At 49.2% G+C, this 18,471-nt stretch overlaps 2 protein-coding genes across 4 annotated transcripts in view; one reads left to right on the top strand and one right to left on the bottom strand.

Annotated features, from left to right (window-relative positions):
• The window catches only part of TRADD (TNFRSF1A associated via death domain), a 31,669-nt gene extending 29,939 nt beyond the window's left edge, over positions 1–1,730 (bottom strand). The window contains exon 1 of the mRNA XM_084812055.1: positions 1,473–1,730. The gene's annotated coding sequence lies outside the window, so the exon portion shown is untranslated. The remainder of the gene's footprint in view (positions 1–1,472) is intronic.
• LOC146339060 (F-box/LRR-repeat protein 8-like) lies at positions 24–18,208 on the top strand. Of its 3 annotated transcripts, XM_084812052.1 has the most exons (5): positions 24–111; positions 2,441–2,555; positions 4,450–4,649; positions 11,523–11,709; positions 14,975–18,208. In XM_084812052.1, exons 4-5 carry the CDS (start codon positions 11,546–11,548, stop codon positions 15,942–15,944), a joined length of 1,134 nt encoding a protein of 377 aa, XP_084668178.1. In that variant the 5' UTR covers positions 24–111; positions 2,441–2,555; positions 4,450–4,649; positions 11,523–11,545; the 3' UTR covers positions 15,945–18,208. The 3 variants fall into 3 exon arrangements, with proteins under 3 accessions (XP_084668178.1, XP_084668180.1, XP_084668179.1); XM_084812053.1 differs by lacking the exon at positions 24–111 and having other exon boundaries at positions 2,512–2,555; positions 4,513–4,649; XM_084812054.1 differs by lacking the exons at positions 24–111; positions 4,450–4,649 and having other exon boundaries at positions 2,489–2,555.
• The last annotated feature ends 263 nt before the right edge of the window (positions 18,209–18,471 follow it).

Raw genomic sequence — 18,471 nt, 5'->3', positions numbered from 1 at the left:
TCCCGCCCAATTTTGTGTCATCTGCAAATTTGATCAGCATTCCCTGCACCTCCTCATCCAAGTTATTAATTAAAATGTTGAAGAGCACTGGGCCCAGGACTGAGCCCTGAGGTACCCTGCTTGTCACCTCTCCCATTTGAGAAGATGCCATTGATATGCACTCTTTGAGTTCGATTCTGTAGCCAACTGTTGATCCACCTGATAGTTGTGTCATCTAGCCCACTTTTAGATAGTTTGCTAATCAGGATATCATGGGACATACCTCGTATTGTCATTTTCTAATAGGATGGAATAACTTTATTTGCTTGCTATAGGTTTCATCGATGTGGTTTTCTTACTGGCTACTAGTCCACATGACAGCATCAAGGCAGCATGGTTCACTGTTTACAAATGTGACACCAGGGAAGTAGAGGCCAACCGATCCATAAGTAGCTGCTCCACTACTAACTTCAACCCCTGTTCTCTCCATTCATCTAATGCAGATGTCAACTTTACACCAACCATTCAGGGATTTTTGTGCTTAAAACAGCCTTCCAGATGTTTTGACCTAAAACTCCCTTTATTCCTTACCCTGCTGCTTGGGGCTGATGGGAGCTGAAGTGCAACAACAACTGGAGGGCCACGAGTTCCTGACCACTGTTCTATATAAACACTAAATATTGTTTTGGAATAGTGACATTACTTTTTTCCCCCCTTTAGAAAGCTAAACACACAACCCGCTCCAGTTTCCCAGGTGTTGTTGTTTTCAATGACAGGAGACAAGCCTGCTCTGTTTCAGAGGATGCTTTTATTCCGGAGTGGAATACAATCCTGGCCATTTGCCCCGGATTTGTACACAGGCAGTCACCAACAGGGCTTAGAGTCCTCGCCGAATTAAGAAAATGTGCGCTGAAAGCACGGGGGTGCTCCCTAGTTTTACCACTCGTGAATACGCCCCCCTCCCAAAAAGCCCCACTCTGTGGCAAAAGCGTGGTTAAAGCGAGGTAAGGGTGCGCGCGCTTCCGCACGAGCCTTTTTCTCACGTCCGATCTTTCGCGCATCGCCACGGCAGCCGCGAAACAGACTTTCCCACATCTTCAAGATGGAGCAGCGACCGCCGCCGCTTCCCGGAACGCGCCGAGGCGGAACTTTTTCTCCCTCGCCTTGTTCATCAAAGCGGAGCCAGCGCAGCTTCCCCGCCGCCCCTTCCGATCTGGGTGTGGGGGGGGGAGATCTGTGCCCCCCCCCTAAAACAAATAAAACCCACCCCCTTCACGTCTGGTGCGAACTCCTTCCCACGGCGCTGGCGCTGCCTTTCGCCTCGCTCCGGTGCCAGCTTCCAAGGCCGGGGAGCGCGGACACGCTGCGCTCTGGGCCAACGCGGGGATCGGGATCTCTCTCCCCGCACCTCGGATTTCGCTCCCCCGCGCAAAAGCCTGCGCTCGCCCCCCGCCCGCCCCCCGCTCCTCCGGAAAGCAGAGCTCGCCCCTTACCTCCCTTCGCCGGGCTCTCTCCGGCCTTCACGCGCTTCCAGAGCGAGCACCGGAGGCGCCTTCCGCCTTTGCGCATTAGCAGCGGCGCGGGCCGCGGGGGCGTGGGGGGGACGCGCGCGCGGAGGCAGGCGCTGCACTTTCTCGCTCGTGCCAGTGCAGGCTGGTGGCTCCGATTTCGGTGGGGCTGAGACGCACTCTGGGTTTCAGTCCGAATCAGCCAGGACGCAAAGGGTTGGGGAACATATCCCCAAACTAGGTTCAGCACCGTAGAATCATAGAATAGTAGGGCTGGAAGGGGCCTTCAAGACCATCGAGTCCAACCCCTGCTCAATGCAGGAATCCAAGGCAGAGCATCCCTGCCAGGTGGCTGCCCAGCCTCGTCTTGGACGCCTCCAGTGTGGGAGAGCCCGCCACCGCCCCAGGTCATGGGTTCCATTGTCGTATTGCTCTAGCAGTCGGGAAGTTTTCCCTGGTGTTCAGCCGGAATCCGGCTTCCTGTCACTTGAGCCCATGATACCGTGTCCTGCACTCCGGGACGATCGAGAAGAGATCCTGGCCTTCCTCTCTGGGACAACCTTTCAGGTACTTGGATAGCTCCTTTAGAATTCTGGCTGGTTCCGACTGAAACCTGGAGTAGAGTCACTGCCCCGCCGAAATCGGAGCCACCAGCCTCCACTGGATCATGTGTCTGTTAGAGGAAGGTGGCCCGATCCACCAGGATCTGCCAGTCCCGGCTCCTCTCTGCCATGACTTTCAAGGTTGGGAAGGATTCACAGGGCTTGTTTTTTCCCCTCCCCATTAATGCCTCAAAATTGCTGGGGTCTACGTTTGTGTTATTCTGCTCCCCCCCCCCCCGCAAGACGAAATGGAATCTCCCGTCCATTCATAGTTTGCACGGGTAAATGATTACTGGCCGCGGGATCTGTCGATCCGATTGAAGCTCCTCGCTCCATTGGGTTGCTTCTTAGGACGGTGAGAAAATGGTCCCGCCCCGTTGAGGCAGCCAACCAGAGGAGGCCCAGAAACGTCCGCCTGGACCGGGGGAGAAGGGTGCGCGAGGTGTCTCCGATGTTCAGGTCTCAGGTAAGGGGGAGGGAGGTCGCGTGTCGGACAGCGCAGGTGTGGCTTGGCTCGCGCTCGGGGGTCCGGCTAATTCAAGCTTGACTTTTGGAAGGGGGAGAATAGGGAAGAGAGGAGGCCTTCTGAGCGCGAGCAGAGCGCCTGGCCGAGGGGTCCCGCTCCGGGGGCGACCAGAAGGCGAGACCTGCAGGCGAGCACGCCTGTCTTTGGACGACTGGCGCTCCGGTGGGAGAGGATGGCGAGTTTGTCGGCTGAAACGCGCCGCAAGAGCGGGGGGGGGGGGGAGACGCGACCGCCCTGTGACCCCCCCCTTCTCAGCACTCGATATGCACAGACACAGATGGGCTGGGGGTGCACCATCACGGAGGGGGCAAATAAGCCACCGTGGCTTATTTCGCCTGCCACACATACCGGTCGTTCGCCTGCGGTGAGCGGGTGGGTGGGATTTGCGTAATTACCTTTGTTGGCCTGGCTTACCGTGTTGTGCAAACCCGGCAAGGGGGCCTTGTTGCTGTGGTTAAGCCACCCAGAACCATGGATCTCAGCTGAGCACAGATGGCTGGAAAGGAGCCACACCTAGGAACACAGGCAGCTGCCTTATATTGACCAGGTTGGCACAGTCATCGCCGCCCATCGTGGCTTACTTAAGCCACAGTGGGTTGTGGTGCAGGCCGGGCAACTTCTGAGTATTCAAGCCACGACTGTGGCTTGCCGTGTCATCCGAAACCAGCAAGGGCGGGTTGTTGGGATGGTTAACAAACCAGCCAGAACCCATGGGTTGATTTAGGGGCGTGGGTGCTTTTTTTAACGGTTCCAGCAACCCATCCTCACCGGGTTCGGGCGACGCGACAAGCTGTGGTCGCAGCTTGAATATTCAAAATGGCCACCTGTGTTGGTTGCTTGATCGTGCGACCCGGGGCCCACTGAGTCAGACCTTAGGCCCACCTAGCCCAGTATCATTGACACTGCAGGGCTTCAGTGGCAATCCAGAGTTTGAGGCCGGAGTTTTTCCTGCCCTGTCTGGAGATGCCGGGGATCGAATCTGGGACCTTGTACATGCAAAGCAGGGGCTCTGCCACTGCTCTACCAGGGGCTCCATGTACCGAACAGTTGCGCTGACTCAGACTGATGAAAGCAAACAGAACGAAGAGGCCGGTGGCACCTTAAAAACTGCACAGCCTTCCCCAAGCTGGCACCGCCCAGATGCATTGGACTACAGTCCCCATCACCCCCAGCCAACATGGTCCAGTGAGGCTGATGGGGGTTGTAGTTCAGCACATCTAGAGGTGTGGACTATTCTGCTGGTTTTGCTGCAGCAGAGTAATATGGCTACCGCTACACCCATCCCACACTCTCACCAGCCACGCCATGCCCACTTGTGGCAGGCTGTGGGGGAGCAGTTTGGGTCATCATCAACTCCATTTTTCTCTTGAAAGCACAGCTGGGAAGCCTCAAGGCTGGCACAAGACTTGTTGCCATCTCAAACAGCTGCAGCGTGCAATCCGAGACCCCTGGCAACTATACAACAGATGCTGCAGCACCTCAACAGATCACACCTGTGGTCTGAGGCAGAGCATCTTCCGTCCTGTTGTAAGGGAGCTTGGAGCACAACTCTGGGGTCACCTGCTGCTTCTTGGTGGATAACAAAGGAGTCCTGTAGCATCTTACGAGACATCCTCTATCTTCTTTTTTATGCAACAGAGCTTTCCATGGGCATCTGGTTGGCCGCTGTAGAAACAGACTGCAGGACCAAGTAGGTCTTTGGTCTGGCCAGCATGGCTCTACTTATATTCTTAGTTAATCCTGCCCCTGGCCATGTACCATGGCCTCTGCCTGACAGAGAACCCCAGCAGCTGCTACTTCCAGTTGGTAAATGGCTGTTTCATGTTCCATGTAGTTTGGTTCTCAGTAATCCTCAAGAGGACGGGGTCAGCACGTGAACAGAAGTGCCTTTTATCAGCTTAGATTGATCTGCCAGCTGCAATGCTGTCTGGACAGAGATAGCCTGATTGCATCCACACTGTGAGAACCTCCCGGTTGGATTACTGCAATGCATTGTACGTGGGGTTACCCTTGAAGACTGCTCAGAAACTTCACGTAAGTTCAAAACAGAGCTACTTGGCTACTGACTGGGACTGGTTGATAGGATCATGTGATGCCAGCTGCACTGGCATCCATTCAAAGTGTTCGTGTTGACCATTAAAACCCTAAATGGCTTGGGACCAGATTAAGTAAAGGAACATCGCCCCCTGTATGTCCATGCTTGGAGCTCTTCATCTTAGGTCATATCCTTTAGGTCAGCTTCAGAGGCCCTCCTCTGGGTACTAAAGGATGTTAGGCGGGTAGCTACAAGAGAAAGGGTCTTCTCAGTTGTGGCACCCTGTTAACGGAATGCCTCCTAAAAGAGATCACCTGGTACCAAAGTGTCATCTTTTTGGTGCCACGTGTATGCCTTACCTTTCTCCCAGGAATTTCAGAATTTCATTTTTAATGTCTATTGCTGTCTTTAGATCTCTTATATGTATTTGCATGCTGTTTTTTTTTAAAATTGTTATTCTTTTAGCTTTTATGGCTTCATATTGTATTTTATAATTTTAGTTTTTGTAATCTGACCAGAGAACATCTGTTTTAAAAAGAAAGAAAGAAAGAAAGAAAGAAAGAAAATAAGACTCTTGCACTCTTCAAGAGTCACCATGAATTTTCTACCTTTCATGGTTGGGAAGGAAAAAACATCCCCCCCCCCTTCTTACTCTTATTCTAAGATTCTACCTTTCTGTTGGGAAGAAAAAACTTGCGGAGTCACTAACGTGGCTGAAATAGGCAATACAGTAATTTTAACCAATAATGTTAACAAGCTAAACAATAACCTTACAGGGGTAGTAGAGGGGAAGCCAAACTGCTCATATCTCAACAGTAGCATAATAAACCATCTGGGGATGTGGTGGGTGGGCGGGGAAAACAACGTAAATGTGTACTGAAAATTTCTGACTCATCTGTGTGTTTTTGGACAGGTTTTTTTCCCCCCCAGACTGGGCCATCTTGAATCCAGCTGAAGGCAGATCTATTTCTTTTCATATGCAAAGCATTCTATCTGCTTTTCGTTTTTAATTAACATCTCCTAACCCACCCACCCCCGCCCTCTGATGTTTTGAAGATGGGGAGCTAATTCAGCTTTCCATCCGGTGGATGTGTAATTGCCACTGCTGATGGGTACAGGACCTAGACTTGACAGTCTGATGATTTCAGACATGACCATTACTTACTACTCTAGACAGACGAACATAGGAAGCTGCCTTACATTGAGGCAGACCAGTGGTCCATCTAGCTCAGTGTTATCCTCAACTCTGCACTGTTTGGCAGTGGCTCTCCAGCGTTTCAGAGAGGGAGGTTTCCCAGCTTTACCCGGAGAGGGTAGGGATTGAACCTGGGACTTTCTGGATGTACCACCTGCTCTGCTCCTGAGTGATGGCCCTTCATCAGGCACATGATGCTCTGAAATTAACAGGGGTCTTCTGCCACAGTGCTTACTTTGGGGAACGGATGCTCTTGTGAATTCAGTTTGATCCCAGCCATTCACACATACTGGGGGACCTGCACTCACCACCCCGGGTGACATGGCAGAGCTGTCACTGTCTGTGTCTGGCACTGATAAGTGACCCGTCATTCTGACTGGCTGCTACATCGAGTTGGGTGAGCGTTCAAATTATACAGCCTCTGTATTAGGCGCCCTGCATTAGGCAGCCAGGAAGGTTTCTTGCCATGTGTTAAGAAGCTGTAGAGTGCACCAACATCCTTTTATAGGAGAGCTAAATGTCTTTTTCATGCCTCCTAAACAGCTTTCTTCATGCTTTAGCGATCTTTTTTGATTGCTGTCCAGCCTGAGGCAGAGTTCTGTGTAACTGAAAAATACAGCACATTGGCTGGTCCTTCTGGAATCACAAGTGGAACCTAACCTGCAATAAAATGTTGCATTGTGGAGTGCTGCTGTTCATGGTTCCAGCCCCCTGTGCCCTTTTCGAGGGTACTCCATTCCATCTCCCCTCCTTTCTCCCCGGTTTTCCGTCGTGCCCCGCAACAAACACTCAGCATTCTGTGACCACTGAGCATGCTCGGCCCTCATTGGGCTGTTCTGCTTCCCCTACGGTTTCCTTTTTGTACTTCTGCAAACCTTGGGGTTCCCCCAAGCCTGCTGATATCTCCCTTGCGTGTGTGGATGGGGCTGTTCTGACTACATAAGCCTGGGGATCTCCGGCATGGTGCCTGTGGGCAGTGAAGGCTGGTGGCTCCGATGTCAGTGGGGTGGTAAATTCGCTCCGGGTTTCAGTCACAACTCTAAAGGAACAATCCAGGGTGTGGAGCACCTTGGGTAGCTCCTTTAGAGTTCTGACCGGTTCCGATTGAAACCTGGAGCGGATTCACCACCCTACTGATACCACTGTGCCCACGAACATCTCTTGGTACCCGCCAGATGCCTGCCCCCCCCCCCCGATTTTTATTTGGTTTCTTACGATTTTTTTTAATGGGAAGCTGGCATGCTGCAAAGCGAAAGGCTGAGCTCCAGCACCATCGTTATTTGGATTTAAAACTGGCTTTGTGTCAGACCCCCACCTGCCCCTTGTCCTTAGGTTCTTTGGCAATTTAGGGCACAATGCTAGGTATGTTGAGACAGAAAAACGTCCTACAACTCCCACCATTCTTCCAGCATTCCCTATGCTGGTTGGGGAATGCTGGGAGTTGTAGGACTTTTCTCTATGTCAACATACCTAGGGTTGTGCCCTTACTTTTCTTTTTGCCTTACCAGTTTGCCTTCTGGGAAAGGAGTGTTTCATGACTGGCTGTGCCCACCATGGCAGCCATGTTATGAACAGGCAAGCCCCACTCCCACAGCAGCCATTTTGTGAGAGTGCCCACAGCACTCTCAAAATTCCAGATGTGCCCACCAACCCCCCAAAAGGTGCGGGACTGCTGATATAAGGACTGGCGCTTGGAGAATGAGTTTGCTGTTAGTATATAGGACAGAATCCTAGAATTGGAGGGGGTCTGGTAGGCCATCTAGTCCAGCCCTCTGCTCAATTCAGGATATCCAGAGCAACTGCATCCCCAACAGGTGGCAGTCAATCCTCTGCCTGAAGACCTCCAATGAAGGAGAACCCCGCACCCCCACATAATCTTCGGTTCCATTGCCGAACAGCTTTTACCATCAAGACGTTTCTCCTAATTTTCAGCCGAAATCTACCCTGTGGTGCACCTAGGTAATTTTAGACCCTGGACTTCATGGTCTTATAAGGGCCCCCTTCAGACTGCCATGTGTTCAGTGGCAATGCACATACCTAACGTTTCTTTTCTCCCTCTCACTAACTGCCCTTTCATTGTTTACAACTGCTTCTGCATTCCTGATATGTTAGAATGTGCATCACCATAGCAGTGTGGTGTAAGCAGTTAGAGTGCTGTGTGGTGGTTAGAGTATTGGACTGGGATTTGGGAGATCTGGGTTCTAGTCCCTACTCGGCCATGAAGCTCACTGGGCAACTGTGGGCCAGTCACTGATTCTCAGCCTAACCTACCTCACTGGGTTGTTGCGAGGATAAAATGGAGAGGAGGAGAATCATGCAAGCCGTCTTCAGTTCCTTTCAAGGATAAAAGGCAGGATATAAATGTAAAGATAAATGAATTTAAATTTAAAATTTGGGAGCAGGTGGTTTCTGAGGTAACCGAATCCAGGGCCATTTCATGTACCTGCTCCATTTCTTCCCCATCTCCATTTAGCTCACTTTTTTATTAGCCAGGCTTTTTTACTAGCCAGCCGCCATTATGTGACTGGCCAGATCCTCCATGGTAGCCATTTTGTGGTGGTGCCCACAGCTGTCTCTCAAATTCCCAGCTGTGCCCATGGGTCCAAAAAGGTTGGGGATGCCTGGTGTAATGGTTATCATCTTGGACTGAGACTCAGGAGATCTAGTCCCAACTCAGCCATGAAGCTCACTGGGTGACTTTGGGCCAGTCACTGACTCTCAGCCTCACCTACCTCACAGGGCTGTTGCGAGGATAAAATGGAGAGGAGGAGGAGCAGAGGAGCCACCTTCGGTTCATTGCAAGAGGGGAAAAGGCAGGATATAAATGTAATAATGAATAACTTATAAAAATAAAAAACGATATTAATAATAATACTCTGAGCATGTGCAATTTTGCGTTTTAAGCTCACTTAAATCACAGCACCATCATGAATACAGGGAGAAAATAGAGTTTGCTTCTGCTGCCCTGATGCCCTCCACCTCTCCTGCTCTTTGGGTGATCATTTCAGCCCTCCTCCCCTCCCCCGGTCTTTAACTGATCAGTTGGATCTAGCCCCGCTCTCTGTGGCAGCAGAGAGCAAGTCTTTGCCCTCTTGGACCCCTTGTGCAATCAGGTTGCACTTGCTGATAGTGACACAGAACACATCCTGCCTGAGTCAATATGTGTGTGTGTGTGTGTGTGTGTATATATATATATATGTATGTTTAATGATCTGAGGAGTGGCAAGAACAGTGGGTCAGGGCAAACAAAGCCGCTATTACTTCCTTTTGCGTAAGGCTTCTTTAAAAGACAAAGCAAAAACACACACCTAGTAGTAGCAAGTCCCAGGGAAGCATAGTTTTTGGAAAGCACACAGCAGTCACCAAGCCCTCCTGGCTACTGCAGTGTGATGGGAGAGGGGCTGCTCTCTCTGGGCCCCAGAGGAGATAAGAGCTGGTGGCTTAATAAGCAGAAGAGGAAGGATCCTGGGAGGTAGGATACAACATACCCTTACAGAGGGGTGCATCTGGTTAGAGAGGGACGGAGCTTCTATCCCCGAGGCAGCTAAAAATAACATTGGCACGCAGCGATGCTCTGTCTATGGCATTAGCTCGCTTTTCCGTTCTGCTAAGCAGGGCCAGGCAGTGAGAGGAACACAGGAAACTTGTCTTATGCAGAGTCAGACCATCGGCCCATCTAGCGCCGTACCGTCTCCATGGGCTGACAGGGGCTTTTCCAGGGGTCTTTCGCAGCCCTACCTGAAGGTGCCGGGGATTGAACCTGTGACCTTCTGCATGCAAAGCTGTATCACCAGGCTACAGATCAGATCTCCCCTGATCTGAGACGTGTCCCCTCACATCTCTTGCAGTGTCACAGAAGTTGCTGGGGTGTAGTTCTTGGATTGCACACTGCTTCAGCTTGTGTTGCTTGCACAGCCTTGGCAAAAACGTTCCGTGTGGCTCAAAAGCTTGCATATTTTTTATGCCAGCCAGCTCTGATCCAAAGAAGGACCCGGCCTTACCCGTGTGGTGTCTTTTTTGTCAGTTAGGAGCAGGGAAATGCTTGTATCCGTCGACAAAGCTTCCGCACTTTCTCTGTGTAACCTGACTAGTTGAGGCTGACAGGGTGGAAGAGATTCAAAGGGGTTCTTTTTGGTGATCTGTCCGCGTTTATGTCAGGCAAGCCTGATCAAACCTTCATTCAGAAATGTCAGCCCTGGGCTTGTGTGGGGGTAATCCCTAAGTAGGGATTTTACCTTAAATGCAAGAATGTTACCAGCTGTTTGCTTTGCACTGGAGGGCAGGAAATGGTTCTTAATCAGGGTGAGGCAGAATGGGTAAAGCTGCATGGATTTAGGAAGGATCCCCCAAACTGATTAGTTTTCTTATATCTGCTCTTTATATTTGCAATACATGCTTTCCCTGTTAGTATGGGCAGTGGGATTGTGTAATGACAGAATCTGTCTTTAACTAGCTGGATAACCTCCTTGTTCTTAGCAGTTTGGTGGAAAGAGGGCAGCTCAGAAGCCAGGGAAGGAAAATTACCACCTCCAAGTTTTGTTTTATCTTTACAAACAAGAGCAAATACAGCATACCATCCAGCGTTATCTAGTCAGTACACTTACAGTGCAATCCTATACATGTCTACTCAAAAGTAAGCCCCATTGAGTTTAAGGGGACCTACTCCCAAGAAACTGGGTATAGGATTGCAGCCTTACAGTGCAATCGTATTCGTGTTGACCTGGAATTAAGCCCTGCCAGGTAAGTGTGTATAGGATTTGCAGTTTAAAGCACAAGCCTGTGCATGTCTACTCAGAAGTAAGTACCACTGGACTGAATAGGATTTACTCCCAGGTAAGTGTATATAGACCCAGTTACCTGGAAGTAAGAGCCATTGAAGTCAACAGGACTTACTCCTGCATGCGAAGCTTCTCCTCCGCCAATGAGCTGTGCCCCATCTCTTGGAGCGTGCTCTTCGGTGTTTGAATGTTTATGTTTCTAATCTGGGAATTCAGTAGTTCTTCAGAATCTCATTTTGCCTCAATTTAGGACAGCGGCAGGTAAATCCCACAACAAAGAAAAACCCATTGGTGGTTTCCTTTTAAGGCGGCCTTCTGCAACCTGGTAACCTCCAATGTGTTGGGCTACAACTCCCATATCCCCCGGCCCGCATGGCAGGCTGGGGGATACTGGGAGTTGTAGTTCAACACATCTGGAGGGTGCCAGGTTGGAGAAGGCTTCTTTAAGATTCGGCAGGGACAGGAGAATTAAATATGGAACATGCACGTTCATATAGCTTCCCCCCCACTGTGACTTTTTCTTAATATCCATTGATGACCGCCTCCAAGGCTCAGTTCCCACAACTGTTTTGGAGACTGAAGAGGCCACGCCATGTTCCCTGCCTCAATATTCACAGGATAAAGTGGTCTTGTGAAAGGGTCCTCTCATGGTAATTTCGCAAGTTACCATGCTAGCATTTTTCGGGATGTGACAACTTGTGATTTTTTCGGCGGGTGTCCCCTTTACCCAAGGCTGCTTTGTCATGTGACTGTTTGCATGTGCGAATTGGCCATGTGGCCATCTCGGGAATGGCCATGTGCCGCATCCTTTGGAAGTTGATCTCTGGAGGTTTATTCTGGGCTTGGTTTGGTTATTTCATAGGCTGACATTTCATTTTGGGGAGCAAATTGTTTTTCAGGGAGGAAACGCTGCCCCAAGAAGATGCCTATGCCAACCGCAGATGTCTGGAACTACATCCCTGAAGAAATTCTGGCCCACATATTTTACTACTTGTCCCTGAAAGACAGGCACGTTGCCTACTGCGTCTGTCGGCACTGGGCTGCGGCAGTTTCTTCCAGTACCGTCTGGGGCTATACAGAGATCAGGTAAGGAGAGACAAAGGCTATCAATGGCTACCAGTCTTGATGGCTGTGCGCGATCTCCAGTATCAGAGACAGTGAGCCTATGCATACCAGTTGCTGGGGAACATGGGTGGGAGGGTGCTGTTGCGCTCATGCCCTGCTTGTGGGTTCCTGGTCGACAGCTGGTTGGGCCACTGTGTGAACAGAATGCTGGACTAGATGGACCCTTAGTCTCATCCAGCATGGCTCTTCTTATGTTCTTAAATTACGGAGTCAAACAGGTGTTATTAGTCCTTGAAAGGGACTTGCAGCCTACCCAGAAAGCTGAAGCTGACATGAGTGTACCACAAGACACCTTGGGCTGGTTCGGACATAATGTTAAACCATAGATTAGTGCAGGGGTGCAGAACTTCTTTCAGCCCGAGAGCCAAACCCCATTTTGGAGAAGCTGTCAGGGGCCACATTCCAGTGGTGGGCAGGGCCAAATGCCCCCAAATATCAGCTTATTGTATTTTAAAGCGATTCTTGCCAATGACTAAGCCTTAGGAAAGGCATTTCAGCCTTTTAGAATGGGGAAAAACTTCAGAAAAAGCCAGGAAACAACCAAACGATCAGTGGTTGGGGGGAAGGGGGTGCGGCCAGTGGAAGGGGTGTGGCCTTCTGGAGAACCCTGGTGGGCTGGATTGAGACCTCAGAGGGCCCTACGTGTGAGGTTCTGCGGCCAAGACCAAGCCTGGCCTCCCTGCAGCTGGGGGGAAGAGCTTGGAAGCTTGTCCTTTTGATTAACCACAGCTTGCTGCATCATCCAAACCCAGCCAAACTGTGGTTAATCTTAACTATGGTTAGTGAAAAAAAGCTAAGGTCAAACCACAGTTTATGAACCATAATGAAAATTAACCACAATTTGTCCCAGTTCAGACAACACAGAGCCCTATGGTTAATGTCAAATGAAAGTGGAACCTTCCTATCTCTTTGTGGGCAGGCCGGGGTAGCGGGGAGCATGCAAGCCCAGTGGGAGGATTGGGTCATTCCTGTAATGTTAAACAATGGTTTAGCCTGTGGAGGCCGGTGGCTCTGATATGAGTGGAGCTGTGGATCCACTTTGGGTTTCAGTCAGAACCAGTAAGAAGTCTAAAGGAGCTATCCAAGGTGTGAAGCACCTTGGATTGCTCCTTTAGAGTTCCAACTGAAACCCGGAGTGGATTCACCGCCTCACTGACATCAGAGCCACCAGCTTCCACTGTTCACGGGCACCATGTTGGAGAGTCCCCAATGGGTTTAGCATTATGCCTGAATGTAGCCACTGGCTACTAGTAAAGGGAGACATTTGTATGTCTTCCTAGAAAGGGTGGGGGCCAAGCATTATGCCCCCTAGACCACCCAAGCCACATATGGGGATGTTGGGTTGCGGGTCTTTCGTTGCCCCATCACACACTTGAGGCAGCCTTGATTTTGCAGGAGTGGGAGGGAACTTCAGAAGCAGCGAGGAACCCTATTTGCAGGATTCAATCTTAATTTGCTCATTTATAGGAGACATCTCCAGTTCAGTGCCCTCCATATGTTTTGGACTTCAACTCCCATCATCTCCAGCCAGCATAGCCAATGGTCAAGAATGCTGGGACTTGTGATCCAAAATATCTGAAGGGTGCCCAGTTGGAGAAGGCTGAAATGTAGAATTGCCATGTCAAAAATGCTTGCTGTCATCCTAGAACAGCTTTCCCCAACCCAGTGTCCTCCAGATTGGAGGCATGTGCTGGCTTGGAATTCTGGGAGTTGTAGTCCAACACATCTGGAGGGCACCAGGTTGGGGAAGGTTGTCCTAGAAAGACTGAAGACTGGTCCTTGCAGGTATGTTCATTAGCTCGAAGACTGTGAGCTCAAGTGATGACTTGCATGCATGAAATGGGCCATCGCTAATATGACATCCAGAACAGATTTAATTGCAGCAGACTGACCTGTTTCCAGTTTTATGTTGGTTGAACTAAAATCCTGGCAGAGAGTTGCCCTTGTCAAATTCCTTTCATAAATCTTTTAAGACAGGGGTTGGGGGAACGCTTTGCAATACCCGTGTGCTTCATTTAATCTTTTTTGGGAATATCAGCAGCACAAGTCTCCAATCTAATCACCATGCTGTAGAAGACACCAATAGATGTATGAGTCACTAGAGGGTGATGTTTCACTCTCTATGTTACAGGCTTCATCATGCTGGCTGATATTTTACCATTCATCCAAACAGCAAAATGCAACTAAAGCCAATTGCAAGCTAAAATACATCTTTAAAAGTTGACAGTAGGAGGTTTAGATTACAAGATGTCCCCCCCGCCCCCACCAGAGAGAACATTTTAACCATCTCTTGCAGTATTGCTCTACCTAGTGGGGAATCATTACAAGCTGCAATTTTATACACACCTACGTGGGAGTAACTGTCATTGAAGTCAATGGGACGTAGTTCCAACAAATAAGCTTGCGTAGGATCAAGTTGCATGAGGTTTTAAAAACATCTGTACATTTTTGTTGTTAGCAAGCCAAACTTGTTAGTACTAGAGTTTGTAATGGAACCTTTCTGCCAACATACAGTGTATAGGAAATACACGATTATGGAAGCATATAATAGGAAAATAGAAAGCCATCTTTTACTGAGTCGGATCATTGGTCTATCTACCCAGTACTGCCTTCCCCTGCCTGGTGCCCTCCAATTGAAGCTGCCACATGATGTGGTAATGGCCACCAACATGGTTGACTTTAAAGGGGATTAGACCAGTATAGGCCGGTGGCTCCAATTTCAGTGGGGCCATGCATCCATTCTGGGTTTCAGTCAGAACCAGCCAGAACTCTAAAATATATATCCATGGTGCTGAACCTTTATAGGGAATGGGGGTGAGCACCTTGGATAGCTCCTTTAGAGGTCTGGCTGGTTCTGAAATCCAAAGTGGATTCACAACCCCACCAAAATTGGAGCTACCAGTGTCCACTGGATTAGACAAGTTCACAGAGGTTAAGGTACTCAGTGGCTACTAGTCCTGATGGCTAAGTGCTACCTCCAATATCAGAGGCAGGACACCTACATACACCAGTGGCTGGGGAACATGGGTGGGAGGGTGCTGTCGCACTCATGTCCTACTTGGGGGTTTCCCATAGGAAGCTGGTTGGCCACTGTGTGAACAGAATGCTGGACTAGATGGACCTTGGTCTGATCCGGCATGGCTGTTCCCATGTTCTTCTATTCGTTTGCTGCAACTTTGGCAGTGCTACAGTGGTGATTTTTTTCTCCCCCTCCACGCTCTCCCAGTTGCGATGCTGAGGACGGTACATTGCAGAGTTTGCACCAGTTTCTGCATCACATCAAGCACCTGAAGATTGCGTTCGATCAGTCCGAGGAGGCCATTCGAAGGAAGGTCACCCAGATCTTGGACTTGCTGGCCAAGCAGAACCACAAGCTGCAGGCGCTGTGCATCGAATGCCGAGGAGAAAACCCTCTCTTCTATTCTGGCCAAGATATCCTGCAGAGCATCCAGAGAATCTGCCGGAGCGAGAACAAGATTGACCTCCAGCGCATCGATTTCCGGAAGATGCCTTTCACTCTGGATGACAGCATTGTCCGACTGGTCGCATCCAGCTCCCCCAACTTGCACACCTTGTTCATCAACAACGGCACCCTGGTTTGCAACGTCAAACCCGAGACGATTGTGGAGGTTCTGAGAGCTTGCCCTAAACTCTCTACCTTGGGTGTTTATTATGCCAGCCTGTCCGAGGATGTGTTTCAGGAGGTGGTGAAGCCAAACAGAGGGCCCTTCAAGTGCCTGCACATTTTCTGTGAGCGCTTGGACAAGTACATCCCTGTCATCCCTGAAGAGCTTTGGGCGGCGGTGAGTGAGAAATATCCACAGCTCCATGTCGAACTAGAGTTTGACCACACGGTCCCTGCGTGGAAGATCCCGCGGATCCTAAAGCCAAACATCCCTGTCACCACTTTGCAGCTTAATACATTTACATACATGGTGAACCAGATTAGGTTTGTCAGCAGCAACTATAGCAGGACTTTGGAGATACTGGTCCTTAACACCACTTCGTCTGATGACCTCAACTCCTCACTAATAGATCTGGCCAAAACCTGTGTGCGTTTGAAAGAGATCCATTGTTACTGTGTGGTTAGCCCAGCTGTGGTAGAGGCCTTCCTTTTACACTGCACAGATCTGAAACGTTACACTCTAAAGACCACTAAAGCACGCAGCCCTTGGCAAGCAATGACTATCCAGTGATGTGCAATGTGGTCGTTTATTTACCCTCAAACAGCAGGACTTCACTCCAGTAGTAACCCTGGCAGAATTCAGTTCTTACTATCTGTGCTACCAACTCAGTTTACTCCCCACTGAGCTGGCAGCGTTGTCATGGCTCGGCATGGTTGGGCACCTGCTGAGGGCCCAAACTCCAGCAGGGGCCCACTGACAAGAACCCCCTGGATTTGCTTCTCCTCTTCACCTTTGCAACTTACTTCTTCACTTGCCTCTCACTCTGGCCCAGGCAATGGTGGTGGTGAGAAGGAGGAGTAGGAGATGCCACGGCCTACTTGCTTACTGGCTCTCTGCCTGCCAAGCAGGCAGGTGGTAACAATGGTGATGAGGAGGAACAGCAACAGAAATTATCAACAATGCTGGAAGGAAAGTAATCCAAAGGTTACTGAGGAAGGGGGACTTGCTGAAGTTGTCTTGCCCAAGGGCCCTCCAAAACCTGGAACCGCATGACTAAGGGTGCAATCCTAACTAGATAGGTGGCCACCTTTGACCTTGGAGGCGACCGCCTATCCAAAGCAAGGCAGAAGAGGCACAGGGGGATCGTGCCCTCTGCACCTCTCCTGCCTTGCTATTTTTTGCTAGACAGCCATTTTCGGCTGTCTAGCAGCAGGGGGGCCAACCAGGAGAGGAAGCTGCCGTATGACACGTTGGATGTGTCATACGCGCAGCTCCGCTCTCCCCGCCCCGGAATGCCCCCAGCCCCGCCCCTTTACAGTTGCTCCGCGTTCCTCTTGCGAGCGCGGAGGATGGGCCTTCTCCGCACTGCCTCGGAGGCAGCGTGGATGAGGGGGGCAGTTCGTTTTCTGGGAACTGACCTCGGAGGAACTGACCGATCTGTGAGGTCGGTTCCCAGAAATAAGCATATCCTACGGCCCACTAGATGGTGTCTAGAGGGCCATAGGATTGCTCTCTAAAGTACTTTACTGTTCAGTGTTTTGCTGGAGTAAGCAACTGGTGTTTTGGAACATGCTAAAATCAGGGGTGGAATCAGATGTGTAGATAGGTTCTAGACACACAGTCCAAACCATGTTAAGCACACTTAATCCCATTATTTCACAACATTATTTCTCTCCCTCTTTGCTGTGGATACGGATTATTAAAAATATATAGTTAGACCTGCAGGTTTCTATTTTTTTTCCAAGTCTTGTACAATCATAGAAGTTCATAAATTGGTTCATAAATCATACTTTATGATCAGTCATGATTCACAATAAACATTTGTAGGTAAAAATACAATATTATGCATATGGGAGTAAAAATATATAGATTGCAATGGATATACTCAACTGTGGTGGTGAAGACAAAACATCAGAACCAACACTCAAACCACCCCACTTGTACTTCCAAAGATGTCTTCTTGTAGTTAATACTAGTGAGAAAAAAAATTCTCACCAACAATTAAGACTTAATTAAATTCCTAAAGGCAGGAATTATGTAGACATTTAGATTTCCCAGGCACTGACATATTTCCCTAAAAGCCTCAGGGTAAAATCCAAATAAGTCCTACTTAGAGTAGACCCATTGGAATGAAGGGGACTAACTTAAATCCCATTTATTTTAATTGATCTCCCCTAAGTAGGACTAAGTTGGGTTTTACCTCCTGAGTTGTCTGACTCCTTTTTCTATTCCTTTCTGTGGCATCCAGGGCAAGAATAGTAAACAGTGATCTCTGTGGTTCAGAATTGTTGTGTGGGATAGAAAGCAGAGCATCAGAAGCCCATCTTAAAAAGACAGGCAGGTTCCACTTCTCCCCTCTCCCCACCCACAATTCCTTTTTACTTTTGTGTTGTGAATCTGCGGGCAGGAACCCTCTTACAATTTAATATCTATACAGTGCTTAGAAAAATACAGGCATATTATAAGTGATTAATCATAATAATTATTATTGTGATGGACTGGTATAGTGCTTAGAGTTTTGGACTAGGACTCAGGAGATCTGGGTTCTAGTCCCCACTTGCCCATGAAGCTTGCTGGGTGACTTTGGGCCAGTCACTGACTCTTAGCCTCACCTACCTCACAGGGTTGTTGTGAGGATAAAATGGCGAGGAGAAGGACCATGTATGCTACCTTGGGTTCCTTTGAGTGGGAAAAGGTGGGATATAAATGTAAAAATAAAATAAAATAAAATTTAAAATTTGGGGGCAGATGGTTTCTGAGGTAATACAATCCAAGGCCGTTTTATGTACCTGGTTTCCTTTGTCTTATAATTCAATGGTGTAGGGTTTTTTTCCTCTTAAAAAGACAGAATATCTTATTTAAATAACCTTGCAATCCTATTCTCACTTACCTGGTATAGTAAGTCCCACTGGATTCAATCGGACCTACTTCTGAATAGACTTGTATAGAATTGCAGCTAGTAGTAAGTCCTATGCAGCGTAAATGGGACTTACATCTGAGTGAACCTATACGGGTCCCTGACCTTTTTGGACCCATGGGCACATTTGGGCATTTGAGAAACTGCTGTGGGCACAACCACAAAATGGATCCCACAGGG

The sequence above is a fragment of the Heloderma suspectum genome, chromosome 8 (assembly GCF_057233095.1).
Source record: "Heloderma suspectum isolate Gila_16-S chromosome 8, 16-S_ref, whole genome shotgun sequence".
Lineage (NCBI taxonomy): Eukaryota > Metazoa > Chordata > Lepidosauria > Squamata > Helodermatidae > Heloderma > Heloderma suspectum.
The sequence above is the reverse complement of the archived record's forward strand: the minus strand, read 5'-3'. Positions and strand labels throughout refer to the sequence as shown.

Excerpts from the sequence above, each read along its gene's own strand:
- LOC146339060 (XM_084812052.1), top strand. The coding sequence starts at position 11,546 with ATGCCTATGCCAACCGCAGATGTCTGGAACTACATCCCTGAAGAAATT. Across the intron at positions 11,710-14,974 it reads TGGGGCTATACAGAGATCAG|TTGCGATGCTGAGGACGGTA; the intron begins GTAAGGAGAGAC and ends ACGCTCTCCCAG.